Source organism: Lytechinus pictus, chromosome 7 (genome assembly GCF_037042905.1).
Source record: "Lytechinus pictus isolate F3 Inbred chromosome 7, Lp3.0, whole genome shotgun sequence".
Taxonomy (NCBI): Eukaryota; Metazoa; Echinodermata; class Echinoidea; order Temnopleuroida; family Toxopneustidae; genus Lytechinus; species Lytechinus pictus.
In genome coordinates, this window is record NC_087251.1 from 40539222 (window position 1) to 40567183 (window position 27962).

At 35.2% G+C, this 27962-nt stretch overlaps 1 protein-coding gene across 1 annotated transcript; it reads right to left on the reverse strand.

Annotated features, from left to right (window-relative positions):
- Positions 1–518: 518 nt before the first annotated feature.
- LOC129264417 (sodium- and chloride-dependent taurine transporter-like) lies at positions 519–27208 on the reverse strand. Its single transcript, XM_054902296.2, has 7 exons — positions 27086–27208; positions 17836–17948; positions 11715–11852; positions 6930–7032; positions 5273–5376; positions 4422–4595; positions 519–2624 (listed from the first exon to the last, which is right to left on the reverse strand). Exons 1-7 carry the CDS (start codon positions 27129–27131, stop codon positions 2403–2405), a joined length of 900 nt encoding a protein of 299 aa, XP_054758271.2. The 5' UTR covers positions 27132–27208; the 3' UTR covers positions 519–2402.
- Positions 27209–27962: the final 754 nt, after the last annotated feature.

Sequence of the window (27962 nt, forward strand, 5' to 3'; positions counted from 1 at the left end):
CGCGCTCGGTTCACTCGTACAGCGAGCGTAGTGAACTCGATGTTGAGTCGTTTGTCACTCAAGCAAATTCCAGGAAAAAATGTAAATTTCACGCGAGCTTGTGCGAGCTAAGGCGAGTTAGAGCTCGCGCAGCTCGCGTATGACTCGCAACTCCAACTCGCCAAAGTGGAAACCTTGCTTTACTATATATGACTTTCATGTCTTGCATGAGACCAAATTTGCGACGCACAGTACACGCGGTTCCGAAATTACGCAATGTTTTGTAGCGCACGTCCAGGGGCGTAACAGGGGTCGGTGGTCGGTGGCCCGGGGGGGGGGGGGGGGGGGGGAGGGAAAGAGCCAAACATTTCCCGGTCATATCATGGAACAGGCAACGGCGTCATGAGGCAAAAATTTTGAGGGGGCGATATGGTGTATCAGGCGAGCGAGCAAAATTTTGATATTTTTATTACAAAAATCAAATTTTGTGATAGATTTTGACATATTCCACCCTTCTCTCTTTCCTTTTCTCTTTTTTTGTCTTGGTCTGTACGCCATGATGAACAGGATTTTTGTTATGATTGTGCGCGAGCATCAGTTTTCCGCGTTACAGATATATTGCAAAAAAAGGTCGAGGGGGGAGCTGGTTCGGCCCCCAATCTTTTTAAAAAAAATTTTTTAAAGAGTTTATTGGTTGCAGCATATAAAGAGGGGCTGGTCTTACAAGACAAATCCAATAGAGAAATAAAAATAAAACAATCAACATTTCAATAAATCTAATGTAATAAATAATCTTCTCAAGCTTTATCTATGATGTGCGTGTAAATGCTGATTAATATTTAACAACACAGCGTAATACTAAGCTTTCATCAGATAAGTACTTGCCCATATATTCTTTTACATTTCCCTGCTCTTTTGACCTTTTTAGGAGGATACCAGTACCTTATTCTAACCAAAATATAGAATTATCTACTGATCTAATTGTAGATGGTTGTTTTAAACTACATTAGCCAAATTATACTCGACATACAGTTGAATATATACATATGGTTGAATTCCCTTCACACCAATAATATACATGATGTATACTGCCTATGACAATCAGGACATGATAACATAAATCGTTAGCATGGTGGAAGATTTCACAACATCAATTATTTACAAGTTATATGGCAAGTCATAGCCAAATCTTCAATGAATTCCTCTGAATCCAAGATTCAACCAAGTTTTACATATACACAAAATGTTTTATTGCATTCGTATGTCTCATCTTATATTATCGTCTACACATGATTCAACGTTCAGGCCCCGCATCCTCGGAATGTCTGGCAATGAACTACTCAAGAATGAGTACTTCTTATTGTAATATAATTGATTGATATTTAATTATTATGCATACATGATTGCAATATAAGACGAGAAAGACAATACGGATAGCATATTAAAGGGACATCAAATATTATTTGAAGTGATTATATCATATCGAGTATTGTTACAACTTGTTCTAATTATCTGTTGCAGTTAGGTTTGACCTTAGAATTGCTTTTTTTTTTCTCAAAGGAAGATTATGTTACCAACCAATCAAGCTAAATTTCTGATTTAGTTGGTTGCAAGCGAGGTATGCATGGTAACAAGAATATAATTTGTCATTAATAACATCACGTCATAATGTTTGGAGGGTATTCTTCATTACTAGCAATGATATTGAGTGCAATGAAATGTTTTTTAACCCTAACTAAGCCCGGGGGTGGTATTAACACTTCAACCTTTCCTATTCTCTTTCAAGTCTCGCACAATTGATGTCAAATACGCATTTCGTAAATTACAGGTAATCTTATACACGTACAATGAACAACAAATTATTTTGTTTAGATACAAAACGAATTTTGTTTTCAGCTTAATATTCATAAATGCATAATTATTTTGTTAACAATTAATAACAATTAGTTACTTGCATGTTGTCTATGATTGAAAAATTTAGTTATAAAATGTCATTATAATAATAGAAATTAATATTGATATTGCATTTTTAATAGAGTTGTTAAGAATGTTCCAAAGAGTATCTAGACCAAAAATATAGTTGATTTAAATAGAACACAATTTTTATTTCAGGCATAAATGCAAGAATTAGCACAGTCAATGACATCAATCAATAATTTTTCAAAAAATTAACTATGCAATTTATGGGGGAAATGCGTGGCGATTTTTCGGTGTGATCTACCAAAATAACCCGGCCCCAAGCCTAGCCTAGTTAGGGTTAATTTGAAAGCTAAGTCGTCAAGAGTAAACTGCAAAATCATAGAAGTAATAGGCCATCTACCCTGTGAGAATATTTCTTTTTTTATAAAATATCAAACATTCCCTTTCATAAACATCTACAGCAAAGCCATGGTCTATTGTTTGTCTGATTGATAAGTATTGCTTTAGACGCTTTCTGTAGCATCATATGTTTGTATTCCAATGGATTCATTATAAGGTGGTGGAGACATATCAGCCCCACCATTCTTAATCACATCACCATCGCCATGGTTGGTGTGGCCGAGTTCCAGGTTAGAAAAGATTGGATCGATCACGTGTACATTAGGAGCATTCACTGTTTCGCTTCGGCAGTGAGGCAGGTATGGAGTGGTCAGGATGTTCCACCGCTGAAGGAAAGAAAATAAAAATGATAAACTATTCATACATTGCATAATTTTTTAAAGGATGTTTTATTGTATTCTCTCAAATCATGATTATAAATTATACAATAAATCCATAACAAATATAATTATTCAAATTATACATCAAACTTCAAAGATACTAGAAATAAATACTAATGCGTTTCAGCAATTACAAAATGAAATATTAACAAAATGTATGAAATGATAAGAGAAAAAAAAAATAATCAAAATTGTACTCGATATGTATTTCAAACGAAATTGAATATGAAGAATATTTGAATTCATTTACATATCAATGACATGTATGCAAAATATGTTGATATACTGATGAGCTGAGAATAAACCCCCTCATTTCCATTTATGCTCAACATTATACTGTTTTTTGTTTGTTTTACGAAGTAAGAATGCTCGTCTGTAAAATTTTACTTGATTTGTATTACTTTATATTACTTTGTATTATGTTTTGAATGGAAATGGAATAAAGAATTGAATTGAATTGAAAAAAACCTACATGGCATTCCAAGTGAGAGGGTGTCAGTTTCACCTCATCCTTCAAATCTTGCTTTCAAAAGTCCAATTGAAAGGAGGTTATTTACAATTAATAACTCTAATTAATTAGTAAAAAGTAAAAAAATAAACTCCAATATCTCTTGTGTTTCTGAAGATTAATTGGTTATGTATTTTGTTTCTAATTTGTTTGAATGATTTGAAAGTACTGTTATATTTTTTTAAGTATTGGTAATTCTAATTTGGTAACTGCAAGTTTCTTTGAATAAATAGCACTCCAAATGGGAAATAGGTTTAAAGCGATTAATAGATCTCATCATTATTATTACAATTCCTCTCCCAATGAATTTCAGTCAAATATCCAACAACTTTTTATAAGCTATGAAGTCATTGTACACCTTATTTGTGACATCATTCATAACAGGGGCCGCGGAACGGTTTTCAAAGTGGGGGGGGGGGGGGGGGCTGACCATGCAAAAAATTATAATCATATGGTCATTTTTACGTTTTTGTACACGGTTTTGGAAAAAAAGTGGGGGGCTGAAGCTCCCCAGCCCCCCGCTTCCGCGGCCCCTGCATAACATTTATTAGTATCAAACACTGCAACTCACTTTATACGTTTCATAATTTTACATTAAAAAATGACTTGTCATTCATGTCTGTTGGATACACCCATTTCTGCATCTAATTTAGTTTGAATAATTATTTTCTTTAGGAATGATTGACAACACTAATTACCTTGTGCAGAATAATGTTCAGACAGAATAAGTGCCAAAGAACATCAATTAAAAAAATGGTTCAATATTCATAATACTGTTCACAGCCTTGCTTGCATACACACAACTTTATGCAAGACTATAGTCTCCTCCTTTCCCCAATAATTTTTATTCCAAATCAGAAAAGATAGGTATCCCATCTTCAGAAATTAAGAGCCTCGTTCTTTATGAAAATCTGATTAAAAATTCAATACTTTCGGGTTTGGAATGCACTCCCATTCTACTAATAACAGTGAATTTTTGTGGGACCTGTTTTAGTGCGAAAAGGGGGCATCAATCGTCCATGTAGTTTTCTGTAACTTAATACACATGGGCTGCAAAAGAAGGGGTATCAGTAATGTGTACAAAAACACAGAAATAACCATCAGAGTGTGATTTCATGCTTGTTTAGGCGCCCCCCTCCCCCTCTGACTCAGCCAACCACTTTCAAAACAATTACACTGCCCCAGTTACAAACAGCCCCCCCCCCCCCTGCCCCCCAGGAATGATTATATCTTACCTCAATAAGGGATCCTTTGGCATTGAAGATTAACTGATAAAAGAAGAATATAGGTATGTTGACCATGGTCATGAGGGCGAGGATCCATCCAATCATATAACCCCACCAGGGGTATACATAGGTGTTGTTATACGTCAGTGGTTTGTATTTCACCAAACTAAAGATAAAGATTGCCTGCAAAAAAAAAGGAAAATCATAACAATATAATTCAAATATTATTATTCTCATTAATATAAAACACGGTGAGGTGCTCAACTGGGGGGGGGGGGGGCACCCAGGGAAAGTGCCCCTTTTGCTTTGTTTTGATTTGTGCAATGTGCCTGACCTTTTCTAAGAAGTGCCCCTCCCCCCTTTTTCATGTGTAATTTTTCTGCTCTGCTTTTCATAATTTTTTTTCTAAATCTGTGCATTTTCCTGTGCCCCCTCTTATATGAAATCCTGGATCCGCCCATGGATAGACTGAGAGCAGATCTGATTTAAACGAACTAAGAAACTCATTCATATCAATTTGACTATGCTTTTCTTGCTATATTAAATCAGTCCCTTACAAGTTTTTAAGGGACTCCCCAGGGAGTGTAAGATGTGCATACATTATGTGCGGGAATGACTGATTGAATCCGATGACGGGGTAATAATATATCTGTAAAGCACTCAGACAGTCCTTCCCATGTATTAAGCGCTACATAAAAGCAAAATATTATTATTATTATTATATCATTGTCAGCCTGACAATGTCTAATCTTCCATGTCTCATATTAGATATAATGTTTATTGAGATTACATTGGAGTTGGGGAAATGATTACTCTCCAAATAAAAATTGGAAAAAAAATGTATTATTGGTTATACTCACAGAAGTAAATAATGGAGAGAGGCAGATCCATGCTGTAACCATGTAAGGAGCAATCCATGTAACACCAGACATCTCAGTTACATTCTTCATGAACCGGCGACCACCTACAACATAACAGATAGAAATAATATAGTTTTTATATAGCACAATGTCTTTGAGCACTTACCACAGTCATCTGAATCTATCTTGCCTGCATTCAATGAATGCTGATGATCATTATGTTTTACAAAAACTCATAATGCAACAAAAACAGGCTGTATGAAGATATTTTTGTAACGTTATATTACTAAATTAAACACACTGTTAAATTAGTAAATAGCACTGGGCAGTTTATTCATTACTTCTCTATTCATTTGCATTCCATTACACATGGTATAACAATTCGGATATACATAAATAACATGTTTTAAGAATATATATATATATATATATGTTATTAAATTGATATGATTGTCAAAGTACAATATAATCTGTAATGAAGTTTCATTTAATGAGTCATTCATTAAAGGTCAAGTCCACCTCAGAAAAAAGTTGTTTTGAATCAACAGAGAAAAATCAGACAAGATAATGCTGAAAATTTCATCAAAATCGGAAGTAAAATAAGAAAGTTATGACATTTTGAAATTTTGCTTATTTTTCACAAAATAGTTCTATGCACAAGTTAGTAACATGCATATGAGAGAATCGATGATGTCCCTCACTCACTATTTATTTTGTTTTTATTGTTTGAATTATACAATATTTCAATTTTTACAGATTTGACAATAAGGACCAACTTGACTGAACCATATAATGTTAAGCAATGGTAACGCCACATGTTCAGTGAGAAATAAAACTTTGTTTCACAGGACAATGCGGAGAAAGTTAGAATATTTCATATTTCAAATTATAAAATACAAAAGAAAAAGTGAGTGAGTGATGTCATCAGTTCCCTCATTTGCATACCGACCAGGATGTGCATATAACTATTATGTGAAATTAAGCGAAACTTAAAAATATCATAACTTTCTTATTTTACATCCGATTTTGATGAACTTTTCAGTGTTATGCTCGTTGGATTTTTCTCTTTTTATTCAAATCAACATGTTGTTGGGGTGGACTTGTCCTTTAATTTGAGTTATTATTCAAAGTACATTTAAATACAAATTATCTTCTAACGGTAAGTTTTATTTGCTATTTTTACTCATATTTCATTATATGCACTCTAACTTTCAAGGATTGAATACAAATCCAGATCAGCTGTTAATAAGAAGGGACCAGTCGGAGATTGGATTTATTTTGAATCCTAAAGATTAATTTTTAAATCTCAAAGGATTTATTTGTGAACCTCAAAGAACAAATCCTCAATGTTTAAATCTAAATCTAACGTCCAACTGGTCCCTATAAACTCACAGCCGATCTCGGTTTATTTTAAATCCTTGAAATTTAGAGTGTATATTTGTGAAAGTCCATTATTTTCCTCACCAATCTATCAATAATAATAAGTTCATCTGGCTCTTAAAATTTGTCCATAAAATTTTGTATTGATCTCGCCTTCAATAATTATAGCTTTCCACATTAACACATGTTATCCTACCGTCTGTGTTCCACCTAATGATAACCGTGCTCTTCAATCCTTCTTATCATAATCTTCTTTCATTTCCTTCCCTATACTTACCGTAAGCCCATCCGATGGTGAAGCTTTCAAACATCGACACCCAGAGAAGAACAAAGCCACTGGCCGCATAGTAATCAAACAATTGGAAGATGTACATGCCTCCCTGGATAGAGTAAGAGAGGGCATTTAATTATCAGTTAATTGCATTCTTACAGAACCACGTCTGCATTCCAAACCCCCTTTAGCCCATGAATTAAAAACATGATAGCTGCTCCAGTGTGAGTGTGCAAGGACACCAAAATACGTGACAGTGGTGTAAGGCCAATTAGTCTTGGACTTCAAGCCTGAATGTGTGCCTCTTTTTTTTTCGCCAAAAGGGGGGGGGGGGCGAAAAACAAAGTTCATCCACACCTATGCTCTTTTATCATGCATTCAAATAAATGATAATGCTTAACGCATTATTGGTAACTAGATGTGCACTTGTTTTAAAGGGATGGTCCGGGCTGAAAATATTTATAACTAAATAAATAGAGTAAAATTCACAGAGCAAAATGCTGAAAATTTCATCAAAATCGGATAACAAATAACGAAGTTATTGAATTTTAAAGTTTATCAATATTTGTGAAAACAGTTATATGCACATCGTCATGAATATTCATTAGATGGGCTGATGATGTCACATCCCCACTTTCTTTTTTTCTTATACATGTACATGAAATCATAAATGTTTCACTTTTTCATACATGTGTAAATGATGTGTCTCCATTATGATGAAATAAGTTGCGGCAATAAAAAAACTAATGCACTTCATCAGTTGTCAATCCAATTGATTTAGTTCTTGGTAGAAAAATGTTGAATAAACCTAATATCAAATAATAAAATACAAAAGAACAAGTTGGGATATGACATAATCAGCCCACCTAATGAATATTCATGGGACATGCCTAGAACTGTCCGGAAATAATGCAAATCTTTAAAATTCAATAACTTTGTTATTTGTTATCCGATTTTGATCAAATTTTCAGCATTTTGCTCTGTGAATTTTACTATATTTATTGCGATATAAATATTTCCAGACTGGACCATCCCTTTAAAAAGAAATCATCCACATTTTCCCCGATTTTTCCTCGAAGCTGATTTTTGTTGTTAGTCCTAACAGTTGCTTCTTAGCTTTGTTCTTAGAAACAAGATAATTGTATGTCAAAAGCCATATTTAAATAATGCAAGCGCGAAGCGCGAGCTATTTTTTTTTTCTTGTATTTTATCCTGAAAATTGAATATTTTGAGCAATGTTTGATGTCATGAACAAGATGCGTATGGAACCAAATAATTACTGCGAGCGCGAAGCGCGAGCTGAAAATGTTTTGATACAGTATTCCGACCTAAAAATTGACATTCTAAGGTCTCTTTGTAATCATGAATAGGATAGGTATGTAACTAAAGAACAAAGGAAAATTATATTCCTATTCCTCCTCGTAAGATTAAGCTGAAAAATGTCGATATTCCGATCTGAAAAGGGGACAATATAAGAATAAGGAATTAATGAAAAGGATATTAATCTCATTTAATAATCTAATAGGCCTAATGAGAGCGCAAAATTTGATGATATTAAGGCCTGAAAATTTGACATTTTAAGCACTTTTGTAATTATGCAAATATGATGCATGGTTAAAATATTTTTAAGAATTAATGCAAATTCAAAGCGCAAGCCGAAATTTTGATAAAATGTCATGAAAATGGGGATTGTTTGTTTGAATTATATTGCAGTATATAACCTGTATCGGTGTACTCTTCAATGACTGCATTTCAGAGCCATCAATGTCATACCTTCTTCGTTCAACAGTCTCAGTAATGCACATTTTAGTATCATGAAAATTTATTACATGACTGAATATGATTTTATTTTCTTTTACCCGTTGTTTTCCAATTATAGGCAAAAGAAAATTGTATGATTTACGTCACAATATGTTCAAAATTTATACTCTTTGAAGTCCTAAGTTCTCATTTCCCTGAGACAAACTAAATAATTTACACTTTTATAAGGTCAAGGGAAATGCTAGTTTAACAGAATGAATGCAAGTCGACAATGTTGGGAATTCAATTTTAGTGCATGTCTGATTAATACGATATAAAACAAAATCTGCTTCTTTTTGATGCAACTACTCTTACATTTGGGAAAAGAGCTATCAATTTGTGTTTTCAAATGAACTTTCTCTCTGCGACTGGTCTGTATTAATAAAACGCTTCTTGGCCAATCGTAGTTCTAGTGCACACGAAACAGGTGTACTTTTGACACTGCCTACCTTAGATCTGAATTTGATCATATTATGGCGCACTTTGAGAGGAATATGATACAGGCAAAACGGCGGGAAAACGTCGTGAATTGGTAAATCGATCCCCGCTAGACGAAGGCTAACAGATATAGGATAAGGCTGATACGCTACTGCTTTCTACCTTTTTAAGAGTCAAGTCATAGCAATAAAGTGGCGACATTCTCTTTTAATACCCTGGAGCGAGAGGAATATCCGTACCCAGATCGCTGGAGTCGTCTGGTGACTGGTTTAGATATACGATCATACGGATATTCTTCCCGACGATCATACGGATATTCTTCCCGTTCATCTCACATTATGAATATACTCCTGTATACACAGACCCCGTCATCAACTGTGGTTACATCTCATCCACAACTTTCTGACCGCCGTATCTCATGCAAAAACAAATTGGGATTTCTTTTATCATCGATGCCATTTACCAAAGAAAAAAAAACCTTGTCCTTATTATAAAAATGATAAACTTAAATCATTCCGCAGAGATTCAGATTTTAAAATTAATTTTATCGATACAACCTTTTATTTTAAGATAAAGGAGCAGAATCAATTGACTGTAATGGATAGCAGTTCTTTACATAAGGCTGACTATCTACATGGGATTATACGTGTACACTGTTAAAAATATTACTAATTTTACAAAGAAAAATCGTAAATTTACAGGATGTTTATACCTTTTAAGTTAAATTATCATTCTATCATTCACCGCATCCACCGGCTCCGCCACCCCTGTTACTTCAAACTTAATTAGCTAAGTTTTTGTTTCTGATATTGTATTGATCGAATTTACAGTAATATATTTACCCTATAGTTCTAGCTTCAAAATGAAATCTTACTCAATAAATTTGGTCAAGATTCTGTGATGTACCAACAATTTATCCATGGCACCGTGTGGAAAATTGTTCATCCGCCACCCTTTTGCATACCCAACTTCTGAAATGCGACCATTTGTAAATTAACGGCGATTCTCATGTTAAATTAATGTTAAAAATTACATTTTTTCTAAAACAGTTATCCAATATTTTTGCATTTTTACAGCCCATCGTAATTTAACAGTTCATACTGTTTGTGAGTCCAAGCTGCCAGTAATAATTACTGTATTTTTACAGTTTTATTTTCAACAGTTTAGTTATAAAATAAAAGCCCCGAATTTAATGAAAATATAACTGGCGATATCAATGTGCTCCGAAAACTAATAATAATTCATAAAAATTAATTAATCATCCGAAAAATATAGAACAAATACGAAAGATCACATAAGTGAGCATATCGCAAGAGGCCTAATCATAAAAACAGTTTTTCTGTTCTTGTTTAAGTAATACCACGTTCTCACTGTCATGTGATCCTTGAAGGAAGCCGCGACGGGTCTTTCATAACTGAACGCAAAAATGTTTTAACCATTCAAAATATTTATACGATCAATGCGATTGCCACGACTGATCTGATACGATCTGATAAGATCACTACGATTACTCCACGATAAAGTACGAGGTTTGAATCGTGGCGCAGATCGTGGCAGTGGGTACTACACTGCAAAAACTCGGTGTTGATTTAACACCAACCCGGAATCTATATCTGTCCACACCAGAGAAGTGTTAAACAACACCAGATTGGTTTTGGTCTAACACCAGATATGAGTTTATCCAACACCAATTAGTATTAAAACAGCATCGGTTTGATTCCAAACTGGTGTTATTTCAATACTTCTCTGGTGTGGACAGATATAGATTCCGGGCTGGTGTTAAATCAACACCGGGGTTTTTGCAGTGTAGGTATACACTGTAAAAAATATTGGGTAAAATTTTAACCAGCACGAGGATGATTAAGTGTCCAAACAATTTGGGGCAGTATTTTACCCAATTGCGAGAAGCATATTGTCCAGTAAGGTTAAAAAATAAGCAGCAATTACTTTAGAATGGGCAAAATTTTCATCAAGCTGGATACATAAAAATGCCCAAAAAGAAATACCCAATGTTGGTTGGACACATAAATACCCTCATGGAGCATCTTTTATCCAATATTCGATCGGCAAAGCAGCGTTCCGCTGGTACAATTTCTTTAGGAAACATTTTACGTCTAAGTTAATCAGTCATAATGGCTGACGTTATAGATGAGACGACAGAAATTACTCTCATGCCTTTTCGGTTAAAGTGTAGATAATGGCCGAGCGGGGATTCGAACTTATAACCTCACAATCATGAGTCCAATAGACCACATGGCCATTATTTTGGGAAGCACTTTAAGTGAACGCATGGAAGAGGCAATAGTATAAAACAACATCTGGATCGGAATGGAATAAAACTGATGAATGCCTCAATTTTTCTCGATCCATCAGCTGATTTTTTTCCACCCTTTAATTTCATGTAATTCGTTCAATTTTCAAGAGATGTTAACTTCGATAAATTGACCAAATAACGAAACAAAGAAGTTCCCCTAATAATATCACAATGGTTTACAAACACGTTAATGTTGAACTGAAAGGTTAATAAAAGGATAGAAATTATGGATGACTTACGTAAGTACACATAGGTATTCCGGCAATACAGAAGAACAAGCAGACAAAGATACAGAAGATTTCACGTCGGTGTCCTTTCAGGAGCGTGTTAGGAAACAAGTCCACGATAGTAGCCACGAAGCCTTCTACACCAACAAACTAATGCAATAAAAAAAATGTAGATGAAAATATATGACGATAATGATATAAAATTCCCCCTTCATAAAAATGATTGTCACCTTTGGATCAACTTGGCAACATCTGCAATTTTACTTTCCGGCTTTAAAATAATTCTTGTTAGTAGGCCTATGTTTGATGTGTTAAAGATCGTGTAAGGAATGAATATTCAATATCCTTATAAAGCTAGATCAAGCATTTGATGTTGTTTGTCGTTATATCACAGATGAATGCACATGCAGATATTCGAAATGAAAATGCGAACAATTTGGGGTCATTTTCAATTTTGTCATAAAATTTCATGCTCAACAACCATGACAACTTACACAGCACCATGCTGGATGCTGCTGAGTAGGGCCATCCTCCCGTTTTCTATTTATCAATTCACATGTATCATTTTATATGTATTGTTATCTGTTTTTTTAACGGAAATAAATTCAAATCAATTCAATTGTCCAAATAACGGCTCAAATCCATTCACGATTTGAACCTATAGCAGTAAGAAATGATTTTCGATAGGAGCTCGAGAAACCATCACAAGTGGAGCACCTCTGACAGTCTCGCCTGCATTACGCGATTCAATATGGTAGTAGTGCTGACTTTGAAATCGACAATAATTATTCACAAATAACACCACTCAAATAATAATAAAATACTTTGTTCAATGACCCTAAATGACATTTGACCTTAACCTAAGACTTGAGCAAAATGATCAGTGATACTTGTTTACCCTTATGTCCACATTTCATACACTGTATCCACAAACTTTTAAAGTTATGATGGCAATTAAAAAAATACCCCCAATTTGGCCAAAGTTCATTGACCTTAAATGAACTTTCACCATGGTCATGCTACCTGAAACTCGTGCAGGATGTTCACTGATACTTGATGTCCAAGTTTAAACGTTCAAAGTTATGATGGCAATAAAAAAAAACAATTTGGCCAAAGTTCATTGACCTTAATGAACTTTGACCTTGGTCTAGAATGTTCAGTAATACTTGATTACCCTTATGTCCAAGTTTGATGAACTAGGTCCATATACTTTCTAAGTTATGATGACATTAAAAAAAAACTTAACCTTTGGTTAAGATTTCGATGTTGATTCCCCCACATGGTCTAAGTTCATTGACCCTAAATGACCTTTGACCTTGGTCATGTGACCTGAAACTCGGGCAAGATGTTCAGTAATACTTGATTATCCTTGTCAGTTTTTAGTAATGTCTCAATTTGTTATGACTTTCTTTGTTTCATCTTGTAAATCGATGATATAGATATAATTTACCGATTGAGGGCGTATTGCTATTATGTCTGGTCATGGGAAGGGTGTCGCTTGCCCATAGTTGTTGTTTAATTTCTTTAATTTGGTGATACGAGCCCAATGACGTGAGTATTATTTGTTTATCTTAAAGTTTATTAGTTATGTTATCAGATAAGCAGAGTGGCATGCTGTAATATGGTATTTAAGTTTAGGAATTGTGTCAAAGTTATGTAGGCCGAGTGAATTTGTTCAAATGAAAACGCCGCTTACGTGTACATGCATGCATTACATAATGGAAAGCGTACAGTCGTACGTGGCGTAGTTGTGTATGAAAGGCAAGCAACTTGAATTTGGCGCCTTCAGGCGCGTGAGGAATGCATTGTTATTTACTACGTTAACATTTGAAAGAAGTAAACATTTTAAAGACTTATTTAATTGATTTGCATTAAGAAAGATGTTTGACAAGAAAGGTGAATTTGACATTCAGTATTAATAGTAATTGATATGACCTTGAAGCATATCAAGGTCACTCTTAGTTGTCGAATAGATTTGCAAGTTGAAGTGCAAGTCAACATTTACTTGTTTTTGTTTTGGAAATCTGATACAATAGATATATTATTTCTATATGGCATGTTTATGCTCAAGTCCGTTTACAGTCAATATCAAAATTGCAGATTGAACCGATCACACTGTCTGCATGCATACCGACATGGATGACTAGTGGTGGTCTGATTCTTGGGTCTTTTTTGTTTGACGTTATCACACGCCACAATCCTTATGTCTAAGTTTCATGAACTAGGTTCGTATACTTAATAAGTTATGATGCCAATTCAGTAGCCAAAGTTTATTGACCCTAAGTGACCTCTGACCTTGGTCATGTGGCCTGAAACTCAGGCAGGATGTTCAGTAATATTTGATTACCCTTACGTTGAAGTTTCATTAACTAGGGCCATATACTTTCTAAGTTATGATGGTATTTCAAAAACTTAACCTTAATTCGGTTAAAATTTCAACGTTGACGCCGCCGCCGGCGTCGAAAAGTGGCGCCTATGGTCTCGCTCTGCTTTACAAACGAGACAATGTCCATGAATGAAATACACGAGCAAATTGATTTATAGAGGATCAATGACTAAATTGTATGAAGTCACAAGTCATACACAAGATTTAACAAAATATGTCATAAATGAACTAAAAATTACATGGTTTACAATTAAAAAAAAAATCTTCAAATCTCAAATCTGCAACTTCTGTCAGCATTCTTTTATTATAATTTACGGATAAACAGATTAACGGTTTATCCGTAAATCATAACAAGAGAAGGGGGGCAGACGTAGCAGATTTGAAGAAGTTATACCTCGTTCCCACATTCCGATTTGTTACGACCGCTACAATTGGCCCTTCGTAAAAAAAATTGAACCATGCATTTTTTTTCTAGGATCATTACGATTTCCACGAGTGATCCGAATCTGATACGATCTGATATGATCACTACGATTACATATTCCGTATAGTTAAAGATTACAACAACGCACATACAAACAAAATGGTGATCAGAACTCAGAAGAGGGGAATGTCCTATTAACTGTACATTAGATTTTTCGAATTGAACGCCCAATTATGGTTAAATAGGACCATGGACCCACTACTACTACTGTAGTAGGTCCATGATAGGACAAACTTTAACAAATATTCCTTGTGAAAAAATTAAATTGCTGTAAACATTCAACCTGGCACAAGTTCCAGGCAAACCTGATACCTTTGTAAACTGATACTAAGTTTTCAAGTTATTTATTAAGTACTTTTTTCTCTTTGTCTCCATCGTCGACGTCCCATACCACTCCACTACGGGTTCATACACGTCGGAATCTTTAACAATGACGTCACGAAGCCCCCAAATTCTCTGACAGTTTAAATGATGAATAACACATCTAAACAAACTGACAAGACTGAGATGAACGATTAGTCCCCTGTTATCAATGAAAATACATGCTCATAAAAGAGAGATTAATCGCGAACATGACATGGATGTCCCCATAGAGTTACTTATCAATTAATATTAAAAAAAAAACACGCAGCACTTCACCCACTGGTCAATGGAAACGATCCATTTTAATGACAGATAAAATATTTCTTTCTTCCTTTCTGAGCACAATGCCTCCCTTTATATATTTAAAAAGATAATGAAGCCATTACTTATAGGCTAACAAATCGCTTCTCATTTTGAATTATTCATTACATTTACCCACCCCAAGCTCATTTTAACACCAATAACGTTTTCATTTTTCACTCGACCTTCATTTTTATCCCACTGCATCATTTACAAATAGCTTGTGGATATATACTTCACACCAACAATCCATCTCTTAAACACTTGGGATCCAATATATTCTCTCATCTATCCACCTAAGTCATAGATGTCACATTTGGAGCCGATTATTTTTTCGAAAACCTCACTACAAAACCAACATGCCTTCATCCTCAAAATCCAAGTTCTTTTTTTATCTCTCAGTCTTTGAAATATTATTCGACATTATGAATATGAACAAAGGATTTTTGTTGGAAAAAAGAAGGTGCAGACCACTAACTTGAAAATAAAGTCTGAGGTTCGATCCTCGGCCAAAAACAAACCACATTCAAATATCTTAAAACCAGACTTACTCCCCCTATATAACCAATGCAAGCATAAGAACTTAGAGGGATGAATTAAATGAACCCCCTTATTTAAGGACGTCAATGCTTGAGCAAGGCTACTAACTATTGATCAGCTAGACACCACCCTCTCAATGGAAAATTAATGAACTTTTATAATGTTTTCTCTTGAAATGAATTGAATTGAATTCATTGGCTATTGTATTGGCTTCTCAACATCAAGAAAAAAAAAACAGTGATCGGAATACAAAATGGCGGACAATGAGTATGACCCAAAACCACGCTGAAATGGTGCAATGAGAACACCTCTATAGGGGGTAATACTTTAATACACCTTTGGCGAACTTCTTCCACACTTTGTGTCCATAAATTGTGTGCTCAAGATTCGAGAACATAGCATTTGGAAAAAATATTGGGTTTATACAATTCCCTTCCCATCGGAACTGATAAATTATTCAACAAAGCAATAACTGAAGAGTGGAATTGACATCAATTACGGGAATATGTTGCGGAAAGGCATCCCCATAGACCCAATATAGCTAACTCATATTCTACATTCTATCCCCCTTCTATGAAATTCATATTTATCACAATCAATTTTTTCATAATAGGGGCGATTCCATGCTAGAAAAATCAGCCATTTTCACAACATTTTTCAACCTGCTGTCCAAACGAACGAAGAACTTCAATTTGCTTTGTGGTAATATTAAAGTCCTTCTGGGTAGACATGCAAAACTGACAACCATCAAAAAGATGTTGTCCATACGTGAATTAGAGCTTAAAATGTTGCGTGTCGTACGGGACATCTCTACGTCCCGTACGACACACAACATTTTCACCTATCATTTACCCATAATCATTTTTTTTGTGTTGGTTATTAGTTTTTCACATGACTACCCAATATAGCTTTATCACTGACAAAAAATAATATTTTATTGCTCAAGCATTCGGCTTAGAAACTAGAAATCGTTGTCAAAATGTCCCGTACGACACGTATGGAATCGCCCATAGAGTTTCATGTTCTGCGCTATTTTATTCCGATATCGCCTGAATACTCATCAGAGCTTATAATTTTCGCTCCTGCTTTCCAATGTTTGATTCTGCCTTCTGAATTTCTGATCATTTTCAGCATATTTGAGAGAAGTACGTGTCAAAGGGTGGCTGATTCATTCCCTTATCATTTTAGTGTTAAATGTCTAATGCAAGATACTCCTCCACCTCTAATAAGTCTTACACTCACTCTAAAAAGACAAAGTAAAATTTTACCCAATACTGAGTAGAAAGGGAACATGCATGTTCGCTGGGTATTTTTTTAACCCCATATCAGGCTAAATGCATGTTTTAAGGGTAAATTTCAACGCAACATTGCATACAATTTACAAACTATTTGGTATCTTTTTACCCAACAAGCATGCATGTTCCCATTTTACCCAATATTGGGTATACTTTTTTAGAGTGTTTCTTTCTTACTTTCTCAAAAGAAAAATATAGTCAAGCAACAAATGAGTTGTCAATCCAATAGAGACCTATTTAAACCCTCTCTTCAAACAAAAATGGGAGGAAGGGGGCACTACAACTCAGATTACTAAATGTGCTGTGTCAAAATGGGAACAAGGATGTCCCCTGTGCCCCTCCCCCCACCCTTTCCCCGAACCCACTGAAATCACCGCGTGTGAAACATTCAGCATCACAAAAAAACAGGAAACTTCGAAAGTACACTTACATTACACAGACAAATAAATATACTTTGCCAAATATACACTGCGAAAACTCAAGTATTGATTTAAGACCAGCCCGGAATCTCTATATGTCCACACCAGAGAAGTATTGAAACACCAGTTTGGAATCAAACTTATGCTGTTTTAATACTAAATGGTGTTGTGTAAACACCTATCTGGTGTTGGACCAAAACGAAACTGGTGTTGTTTAACACTTCTCTGGTGTGGACATATGTAGATTCTGGGCCGGTGTTTAATCAACACCAGAGTTTTTGCAGTGTAGCACACCTTTCCCGCAAGGGAAAAAAAACCGAGGCACAAAATACTAGTACATTCTTACCTGACTGTCTATACCCAGGACTAGAAGACAGAGAAAGAAGAGTACAGCCCAAAGAGTAGAAGCCGGCATCTGTGTTATAGCTTCAGGATATGCAATGAAGGCCAGTCCGGGTCCTATAATACAGGGAGATTATTATAGACGAGAGTTATGGAGACAATCTCAACATCACATTGTTTACAGAATATAGCCAATTGTATTGGCACGATGAATGTGGCACGACTAGACAACATGATTTAGATTTAGATTTAGATTTTATTTCCGTTCAACAATTTTTTCAAAATATAATCAAAGTAACAATACATATTCAATATAATCGATAATACAGACAAATCAATTCAAATGTTGAATATAAATTAAACAAAACTACAATTTGTTGCAGTAATATTATCAATGAAAAGAAACAAGAAATGAACGGAGGGACTTGCCAAGAAAAGCAAAAGCTTGTAGAGAAGGCAAGCCCCTAAACTTAGTTTCAATACTAATTATAAACAAACTATATATACAACTCTATACAAAAATCGAGACGGACACAGAAGACAAACTTAAAACAAGTAATCCACAAATATCAAAATAAAACGAATAAGCGACAACAAAAATAAGAGAAAGTAATTCAAATAATAATAATTACAGTGGTAACACACACAAAAAAAAAGTACTTACAAAATCATAATAGGGAGGGAAAAGTGGCAAAGCAAAGAAAGAGGGAGATAAGGGAGGTGCAAATAAAAAGTGCAAATGAAATAAGGAACATGGCAGGTGCACAGGTCGTAATGTATTGTATCATGTTGTAGTGTTGTTTTTTTTTTTTATAAGTAAAGTTTGACAAATTTATTGGCAGTTAAAGGTTAAGTTATTATGTAGTTTTAGTTTAGGTTATGTGTTAGCTTGACTTGTTGGTGTGGAGTATTGACAAATGAGCATCTTTTTAAGTTTGCGTTTAAAAATATTAAGGTTTGTAGATTCTTTGAAGTCGTTAGGCAGGGAATTCCAATACACAGGTCCAAAAAAGATAAAAGAGTTTTTCGCTAATATAGTACGGGTAGGGGGTAGGTGATAACAATTACGTTGTCTCGTTGGGTAATCGTGTATAGAGGAGTTTTTACAGAACATATTTGAACAAATTGTTGGGAGATCATCTTTGTTTAGTTTATACATAAATTGGGCGAGTTGGAAAAGATATTAATCACTCACTTTAAGAATATTATTTTGGAAGAATAGTATATCTGTGTGTGATCTGAATTGGGTTTGAAAAATTATTCTAAGAGCCTTCTTCTGCAGCAACAGTATTCTTTGTAATTGTGTTTGGATCGCACAACCCCATGGGCTATTCCACGGTTATTCACGTTACATTTGGAGACACCTTGACTCATACTTGGAGCTGTAACTCCATTATTATTGATAGGAACTAAACATCTCTTTAATACAACATAGTACGCAGTCTGACTATCCTTTGTATAAAAACAAAACTTGGGAAATTTCATTATGCTCCTGGCAAATCTTTGAAATGTGTCGGTTACTCATGTTACATGATTTGGGCATAAAATGAAAAGTGGACATAAGTGAAAAGTGTCCTCATGCAAGGCTTTTATGAAAGTTGATTATATCCATTTCAAAGAAGTATATTAGGGAGACAAATTTGTATATAATTAAAAAAATAAAGAACACATGGTTTTTACTAGGGGTGCAGATAAAGTGGTTACTCACGTTACGGTTCAGATGGGCTATATGTACAAATACACATTGAGCTCATGTCCACCAACCTATGGAATTGCCCCCATGCCAAAATGCCATAATTAATGTATGGTAATATTAATGTATAATACAGTGTAAGTAAAGTGTGAGATGGGAGAAAATATTTGAGTTTGTTGATAATTCCGATGTTTCTTGAAATTGTTTTGCATGTATTATTGATGTGTGGTTTCCATGATAGCTTATTATCAATAGTAACCCCCAAAAATCTTGTCTCTGAAACATTTTCAAGAACAGTATTATCAAATATTATGTTATCAGGTATTGTATTTATTCTGTTACTAAAAAGCATAAAATTCGTCTTTTGTAAGTTAAGTGATAGTTTATTTGCCTTAATCCAGTCAGTGACATGTATAAGTTCTGAGTTTACAATTCTTACAAGTTGGTTTACGTTATCATGAGAAAAGAAAATGTTCGAATCGTCAGCAAACAATACAAATGTTAGTAAATTTGTACTTTTTTTAATGTCATTAATATATGTAATAAAAATAAGAGGACCAAGTAAACTACCCTGTGGTACTCCACATGTAATAGGAAGAGTAGAAGAAACAACGTTGTTGACTGACACAAATTGAGACCTGTCTGTTAGGTAGCTCTTGAACCACTCCAAGGCCTTCCCCCTGATACCATAAAAAGAAAGTTTATGAATAAGTATATCGTGGTTAATGGTATCGAAGGCCTTGGAGAAGTCCAGGAAAATACCAACAGTATGACAACCTTTATCTATGGAATAAGTAATTTTATTAATAAAAGTCAAAATTGCATGCGAGGTGCTATGATTTTCGCGGAAACCAAATTGCGAGTTCGAAAAAGTATTGAATTTATTAAAGAACGTAATTGTACGAGTATGTATAAGTTTTTCGAGAATTTTAGATAACGAAGTGAGCAATGAAATAGGACGGTAATTAGAAACAAGTTGATTATCACCTATTTTGTAAAGGGGGATGACTTTGGCTATTTTCATTAGGTTAGGTACCTTCCCTGTGTTCATAGAAACATTAAATATGTGGACCAGAGGATCGACGATAGTTAAAATAATTTTCTGAAGTATGAAGTTAGGAATACCATCGAAACCTGGGCTCTTTTTGGTCTGTAGATTATTAACAATATTAATAATTTATCTTGTGTTCGTAGGATTAAAAAATATAGAGTTTGGATTTGGGTTGTCAAGAAAACTGTTGAAAGATTTATGAGTTTGAGGGACTTTGCTTGCCAGATTGTTGCCAATGTTTGAAAAATATGAATTAAATTCTTGTGCTATTGAGATGTTGTCGTCGGTAGTTGTATTGTTTACTTTTATTTTTGAACATGGACTCATATCCTTATGTCAGATTAATTTCTGAATTAAATATGGTAAACTAAACAAGCTTACCGATAAAAGATTTATTCAAAGTAATATAGAGGGCAAACATTAAAAAAACACGATTGGGTTTATAACATTTAACAGAAATTAAGAAGATGTACACATTTGATGATGTTGTTCGTTTACAGGGGACGATCCAGTTTTCGCTTGTATAGTAGGGGGTGCAGACAAATGTTTTCATCCACATTTTCCTTTATATGTATTTACATAAACAACCACTTTTTCAATTTCACACCTGAGCCGATTAAGGTCGGCAAGGTAATCAGGATTAATCTATCATGGTCGGCATCTAGTCTGCTGGGCAAACCCTTCGCTCGAGTTAAGGGTCTGAATGTGCAGCCTACTCATGTCTTGTGTACTGAAGGCTCTCTCGCGAAGGCAAGTTTTGTATGTGCTAGTCTTTGCGTGGAGGCACACTTGTTGATCAAAGTTCCAATGAGGGTCTGTGCCTGCAGACTAGTCGGCATCAGTCTACCCCCACATAACAACCTACTCACATTGTCGACAATCCCGATCAAGGTCGATTAACCCCGATCACTTGCCGAGCTCGACCGACCCTTGCCGAATATCTTGATCGGCAACGCACGTGAGCACCGAAATGTGGATTTGTGCGCTATATCATTATCATTTTCTTGTTACAAGAGTGACGAAAATGAACCTCATCTATCATCAAAATCTCCAAATTAACAGAAGGAACAAGGGCATTGGTGTTACTGCCATACATTACCTATTTAAAAAAAATAAGTCGGCTTCTTATTAGAATTGGGTAAAAATAAAACTGTTCTAACCACCCAAGCCTTCTCTTCCCAAAAGAAACACAAAGGACACTATGTTACATGAAATTGAACATGGAACTGAACTACATCCATGCGCTCTGCTCATGTACCAGTATTCGGTAATACATACGACACGGTGACTCTTGAAAGGTTAAAGGTCGTTTTCAATAATATCATTTCGGATTTCAGGATGAAACAAACAAATCCAAACCTGATAACCTCCTACTCCATCAGGTTTATCAAATCATTTTTAGTGAACCACGGAAGAGCTTATGAGGGTTGCTCAAATCAATTTGTCATACTCATTTTACATTACAAATCGCAGATCTTAACATATTTCAGACCCGGACTTGTAAGCTATTGCGGTAACTTGAATTGATATAATTTCTCCTCGCGAAAATTCCCCTCCTACAACACAAGACACTTACACGACTTGTTACTTTTAATTCATCACTATACTACACTATAAATCGATAGTTGAATGATGCCCACCATCACCCTGATTGAGTTTACTATAATCTGAGATCCTGAGAAGACTCTTCCTCTCTTTTTTCATGTGCAAACAGCTTCTTGATCCGTTTTACATTTACTGCGATTGTCTATTCGATCTTCTCCCCCTCTCCATTTCGGAGTGAATTATGATTGCAAACATGGAGAAGAGGCGGGTGACATGCCCATCTCGAGATAAATCATTTTGCATTATATCCATTTCCCTTTAAAAAGTCTTTCCCATGGATTCTCATATAATCCTTGGACCCGGCACTAGATATGGCTAAATAAATGTAGCCGTGACAGCCCATCGCTTGGTGTGTTTGATCTACGATTGGATGTCGTGTTCGCAGGAAACTCTGTCGCTGTTCAACGATCACGCGCGTACTATGCGAGACCATCGATTGATTCGAACGAAATACGATCGTCTAGAGCAGTGCAGTCGCTCCTTCTTTTTCAATGAGGGGTATATATCGCTTGAAAAATAAGACATAATTTAGACATGAAACTCGAGCGGACATCGGACACCGTCAGATAAAAGACGAGAGTTAAAAGCTCTTACTTGATACGTTATGATCCTCTTCATACACACTGGGAAGATTATTCTAATATGTTGTGGCTTTAAAAACTTCTCGATCTCCAGAGCAAATTTGATTGTTAAACATAATTATCTTCGATCAGATTATTTATTCATTCAGTTTCACATTTACCTATTTGTGATTTTGTATGAAATTATTTGAAAGAGAAAAAGCTACTGGCCGATCGAAGCAAATTTTCCAAGTTAAAATACTTGAAAAAAAAAACAAATCTATTAAAAAAATATATATCATGACAATGCGCGTCCAGAAGTCACAAAAGAATGAAGAACTTGCAAGTTGTCAGATTACTGAGGGGAATCAATAATTCATTACATCTGCTCCTTTAATAATGTTGGGTGCATATTTTGGTAAATAGCTGGTATAACATTTACTGATTAAGACGGATTTTCTGAATATCCATGTTCTCTTGAGCTATTTTCATGTGGTATAATGGTCGTTACATAAACGATCAGCAAGAATTACCCATAATGCCAGAGTAATGGTTTATCGGTATTTCCACGACCTACGCCAAACAGAAACTCAGTTGTGCTGACTGATGAAAGAGTACATACATTTGCTTCTGCGTGCAGTGCCGGTGTAGCGGCAGATCTGATTCCACCGGCGAATATCCGCCGGCAGGTATCCTCCTTAACCGTTAACGGTAGATATCGTTCTTTACTCGAAACCATAATATCTGCCGCGTTGCCACTTTGATTTTATCATTCATTTATGGTTCATTGTATCTTATACCTACCAATAATTTATTCATATACATTTCTATCATTTACTCTTTTTTTTTGGAAGGGTAGTCACGGCGGAGAATGGTATGTAAGATCATGATGTCTACCAAGAACTTGGATCTCGCTCTGTTTTCGCAATCAGAAACACAAGTAGGTCCATGGTCTAATTGATACCTTTGGATAGCAGCAGCACGAAAAATTGACACCTCACAAATCCGAAATTTAAGGGAAAATATGTAATAAACACATAATTATTATACATGGCCTGAAAGAGTATGTTCTCCCAAATAATTTGATACCATACTAACGTGGTATGTGCTAACGATTGGATGATCAGGAAGTATTCTTTGCAGTGATGTAAATTTTGATTTGCGCCAAAGAAAGGCATGACTGCAATGAATGAATCCAAAAGTCAATTATATCATAATCCTACCAGTTGTGTTAACATTCTATTCAAAACACCTTTTCAATAATTTGCATTATGACTGTTTAATAAACACTTTTTTGAAGTATCGATTCTCAAGTTAATTTCATTGAAAAGGGATATTGTTGCAAATATGTTTACTAACTCATGAAGGATTATGACACTAAGTTGGCATCTGGGTTCATTCACTGCAGCCATGCCTTACTTTGGCGCAAGTCAAAATTTACATCACTGCAAAGAATACGTACTGATTATCCAAGCATTAACACATACCATATAAATATGGTATCGAATTAATTGGGAGAAGCTATACTCTTTCCAGCCATAAATGATTGTGTTTATGACATATTTTTTCCTTAAAATGGGGATTTGTGAGGTGTCAATATATTTTTTTTACTCACAAAGTATAGCACTATTTCCTTCAAAGTTACTCTTAAATAAATTTACTTTTATCATAGAAACAAGCATGAGAGTCATTATTCTATTTTAAAGTAAGAATTTGAAAACTTTTCATCATCATATTGTGTTTACAACATGTTGACTTGAATTTGAATCATTTTCTCTCTTTTTTTTTGGTATTGTCGCTACAATCTACCCCCTCCCCCTCCCGCGCCCCTACATCATTCCCTCCGTTAGTATGAATGTTCTATCGATCGGCACGGTTCTCTGGGACGAAGTAAAGAGAACGGTGGTTAGAATTTAAAAGAGCTGGAGCAACATAAACGGATTGAACGTTATTGAAATAGCTGGCACAGGTCCCCCGAGCAATAATGTCTGCTCTCATCAGCTAAGGTGATAGTTACTAGAGAAGAAATCTCTTTCGTGTTCTGGTCTTTATTTGAACAGCCGGATCGGTTTTAGACCGATGTTAAAGAGGCCATGAAAATAGAGCAGTTCTTATATGCATCTACACACACCTCTACCTCTCTCTCTCTCTCACTCCCTGCTTCAAAGAAAGTCAGGTTTTTCTTGGAATATGAAAGAGCTCTGCATTTCGTTACATTCACGATGTCGCCACAATGAAATAGGTGTTTGCCAGAGGATTCCCTTGTATCCACCCAATGTGTTATGCATACATGCAGAACGAATAGGGAAATATCCAGAATCATGTGTGATTAGGTTGGAGGAGACGGTGGGACAATCGGCCAATTTAATCAGTGAAAGTCGCCATTGTTTGATTTTCTCATATTCAATCTCGCAAGAAATGGTTGCATTTAGGGTTTGTCTAGTAGTGTTGTGTGCTGTGTCCCTGGAGGGGGGGGGGTTACTGGAAAAGACGCCGTTGACGCTTTTTCTCATATTCAATCTCGCAAGAAATGGTTGCATTTAGGGTTTTTCTTGTAGTGTTGTGTGCTGTGTCCCTGGAGGGAGGGGGGTCACTGGAAAAGACGCCGTTGACGCTTATTCTCATCGATCATTCCAGAACAGGTGATGCTGTTTCACATGACGTCACCCGGCCACACCAATTTATAATGTCTTGGCCTACACTTTCTGCAAATTTTCCCTTTTCACCTGATATGTCACTAAATTCTTTACCTTATTCATATTTCATAACAAAATTGTCCAATTTTGGTCGATAATTTTTGCATTCTTTCTACATCACAAAACAATATCTGAAATTCTAGTATTCATAACATAACCTAAACGAAAATATTTAATTTTTAAGACAAAGGGACAGTGAAAAGGGAGAATGAGGTTGAAGAAAGAGAGTTTATCTCTTGTATCAATATCGTATTTATGATCATCAATAATTTCAATTGCATGCCCCCCCCCCCCCCCATCGCAGGTGTTTGCCTTTAAAGGCAAGATATTTTCGCGTCCTCCGTCCCGTTTTCGTCCTTACGTTCTGACAGATCAAATTCAAACTTGGTTAAGATACGAGTTAGGAGTGACGTAACGAGGATCTCTATAATAAGGTCAATAGCTAGAGGTGTTTATATACGTTGAATATATCGTTCTCGAGAAAAATGAAGGAAAAAAAAGATTGAGAGGGGTCTAATTGAAACTTGGGCCATATACGCATTTTTCAAGTCTTTATTGATCATCCAGTTAAAAAACATATACATAATCTGAAACATAGATAACACGTAATCTTTTAGAATATCACAAAAAATAACATAACATTATTGCTATTTGAGTAAAATCATACCATGAGTTACACAATTTACAGAATATAACATTTAAATAATCTAGAACTAGGTATAAATACTTAGTCTAAATATACAGAATTTATAGCGAAGCGATCGAATGAAATGAATCTAAATTAATATTAAAAAGAATCATGCACCCCAACCGCCCCAACCTCCCCTTACATTTACCCAAATCCAACACAGAATATTCTATCCAATACAAGAGGTGCATCGCAGTATAAAATACTCTTCCCCACCACATTAAATTATTGGAAAATATAGATTCATTCAAATTTCAAAAAGGCCTTAAAACACCATTCCTGACTGTTTGTATCCTCAAGTTCAGATATCTATCTTATCTTGTGTATGTATTGCAAATATGTTTCTTCTTAGCTATTTGCTAATGTCTATAATGTAAGTCAACTAAGTTTTTCATTTACTGCTTTAACATGTATATCTATGTTAGGGACCTCTTTGTAAAACAGATATGTTATAAACGCTGAGTAGGGAAATCCCTCCGTCTTTTGAATGATCTTTTCTTTGTAATTGTAAATATATATAATCATTGTTACCGTTTGAAATTGACGGAAAATAAATACAAAACAAACAAATACAAGCGCGGCTTGCATATTGGAAGGAAAAAACCATCTGATCGTGATGTCACGTGGTCAAAGGTCATCATCGATCTGTAGTGATTGTGAACTTGTCGAAAACACTTCGCATGGCGGAGCAGGAATTACATTTTTTTAGGGGGTCAAATTGACCGCCCCTCCCTTAACTCAGGGTTAAATTCCGTAACATAATTATGTTTACCAAACGAACTATACAGGAATACACGCTGACAAAAATGAAGAGAGGGAGAGAGAGGACAAGGAAAAGCACAGCCATTACGTTTATATCAATAGCTCAGGAAAGACTGATACACACTCGTATCTTTTTCAAGCTATTCTTTTTTTTTCAGTCGTATTTGTCCATTCATGCACGCTGTAGATTGATACTGACCTGACTTCGCTACTACTGATACATCTACGCCTTGTTGACCAGCCATAAATCCAAGCACAGCAAAGATGACAAAACCAGAATACAGACTAGTCCCAGAATTAGCCACAGAAAATATCAAAGCATCCCTGAAAGAAACAAAACGTACAAAACTGAATAATAGAAAATCTCAAATTAAGATGTTTCAATAGTTTAGAATAAACATATATTTAGAATCAATACTAAAACAAATATTTATTTTTATACAACTTGCTTTAAATACCCAGACCGGACCCAAAAGTGAAATTGACGAATCATTATACCAATCGAAAGCTTATAAACAATAATGCAAGCTTTATGTATTTTCACTGCTTACAAGCTAAGTATTTTGCTTAACCCTTAAAGACTGGAATATTGTGAAGCATAAGAGGACTGGGGAGCTGATTCAGCCCCTCCCCCCTATTGATCTCGGCCGTCGACCGCGCGATCGCGACGAAAATTGACACGCGCGTTACTCACGGCATAATCCGCATAACTGTAGGATCAAATTGTTCAATAAAGATCATTACTATGAGCTTTTACATTTTTTATTTGTTTGTAGGTTTCTCATCAAATATACTTTCAAAATATCAAATATCACAATATTTTTATCATGTATTCTATTGTGTTTTTTTATTTCTCGTGTTTTTCTTTGTTTTTCGGCTTATCAAATTAATCAATTAAGACCGGGCTCATATTTTTTACGGAAATCATAGACAACTTTATACTGATCATAAAAAGATGAAATTAACCGAGTTTTATGAATTTTGGCAAAAACACAGTGCATTGGACTTGTGCACTGATTCATGTTTTGTGCAATTAGGGGTCTGATATGCACTTATGAAATGAATTATTTCAGAAC

What these genes read in the sequence shown, in the direction of transcription:
- LOC129264417 (XM_054902296.2), bottom strand. Translation starts at nt 27,131, where the DNA reads ATGGCTGGTCAACAAGGCGTAGATGTATCAGTAGTAGCGAAGTCAG. An exon ending in TCCTGGGTATAGACAGTCAG is followed by an intron (nt 11,853 to 17,835) that starts GTAAGAATGTAC and finishes TTATTGCATTAG; the next exon opens with TTTGTTGGTGTAGAAGGCTT. An exon ending in GAATACCTATGTGTACTTAC is followed by an intron (nt 7,033 to 11,714) that starts GTAAGTCATCCA and finishes TACTCTATCCAG; the next exon opens with GGAGGCATGTACATCTTCCA.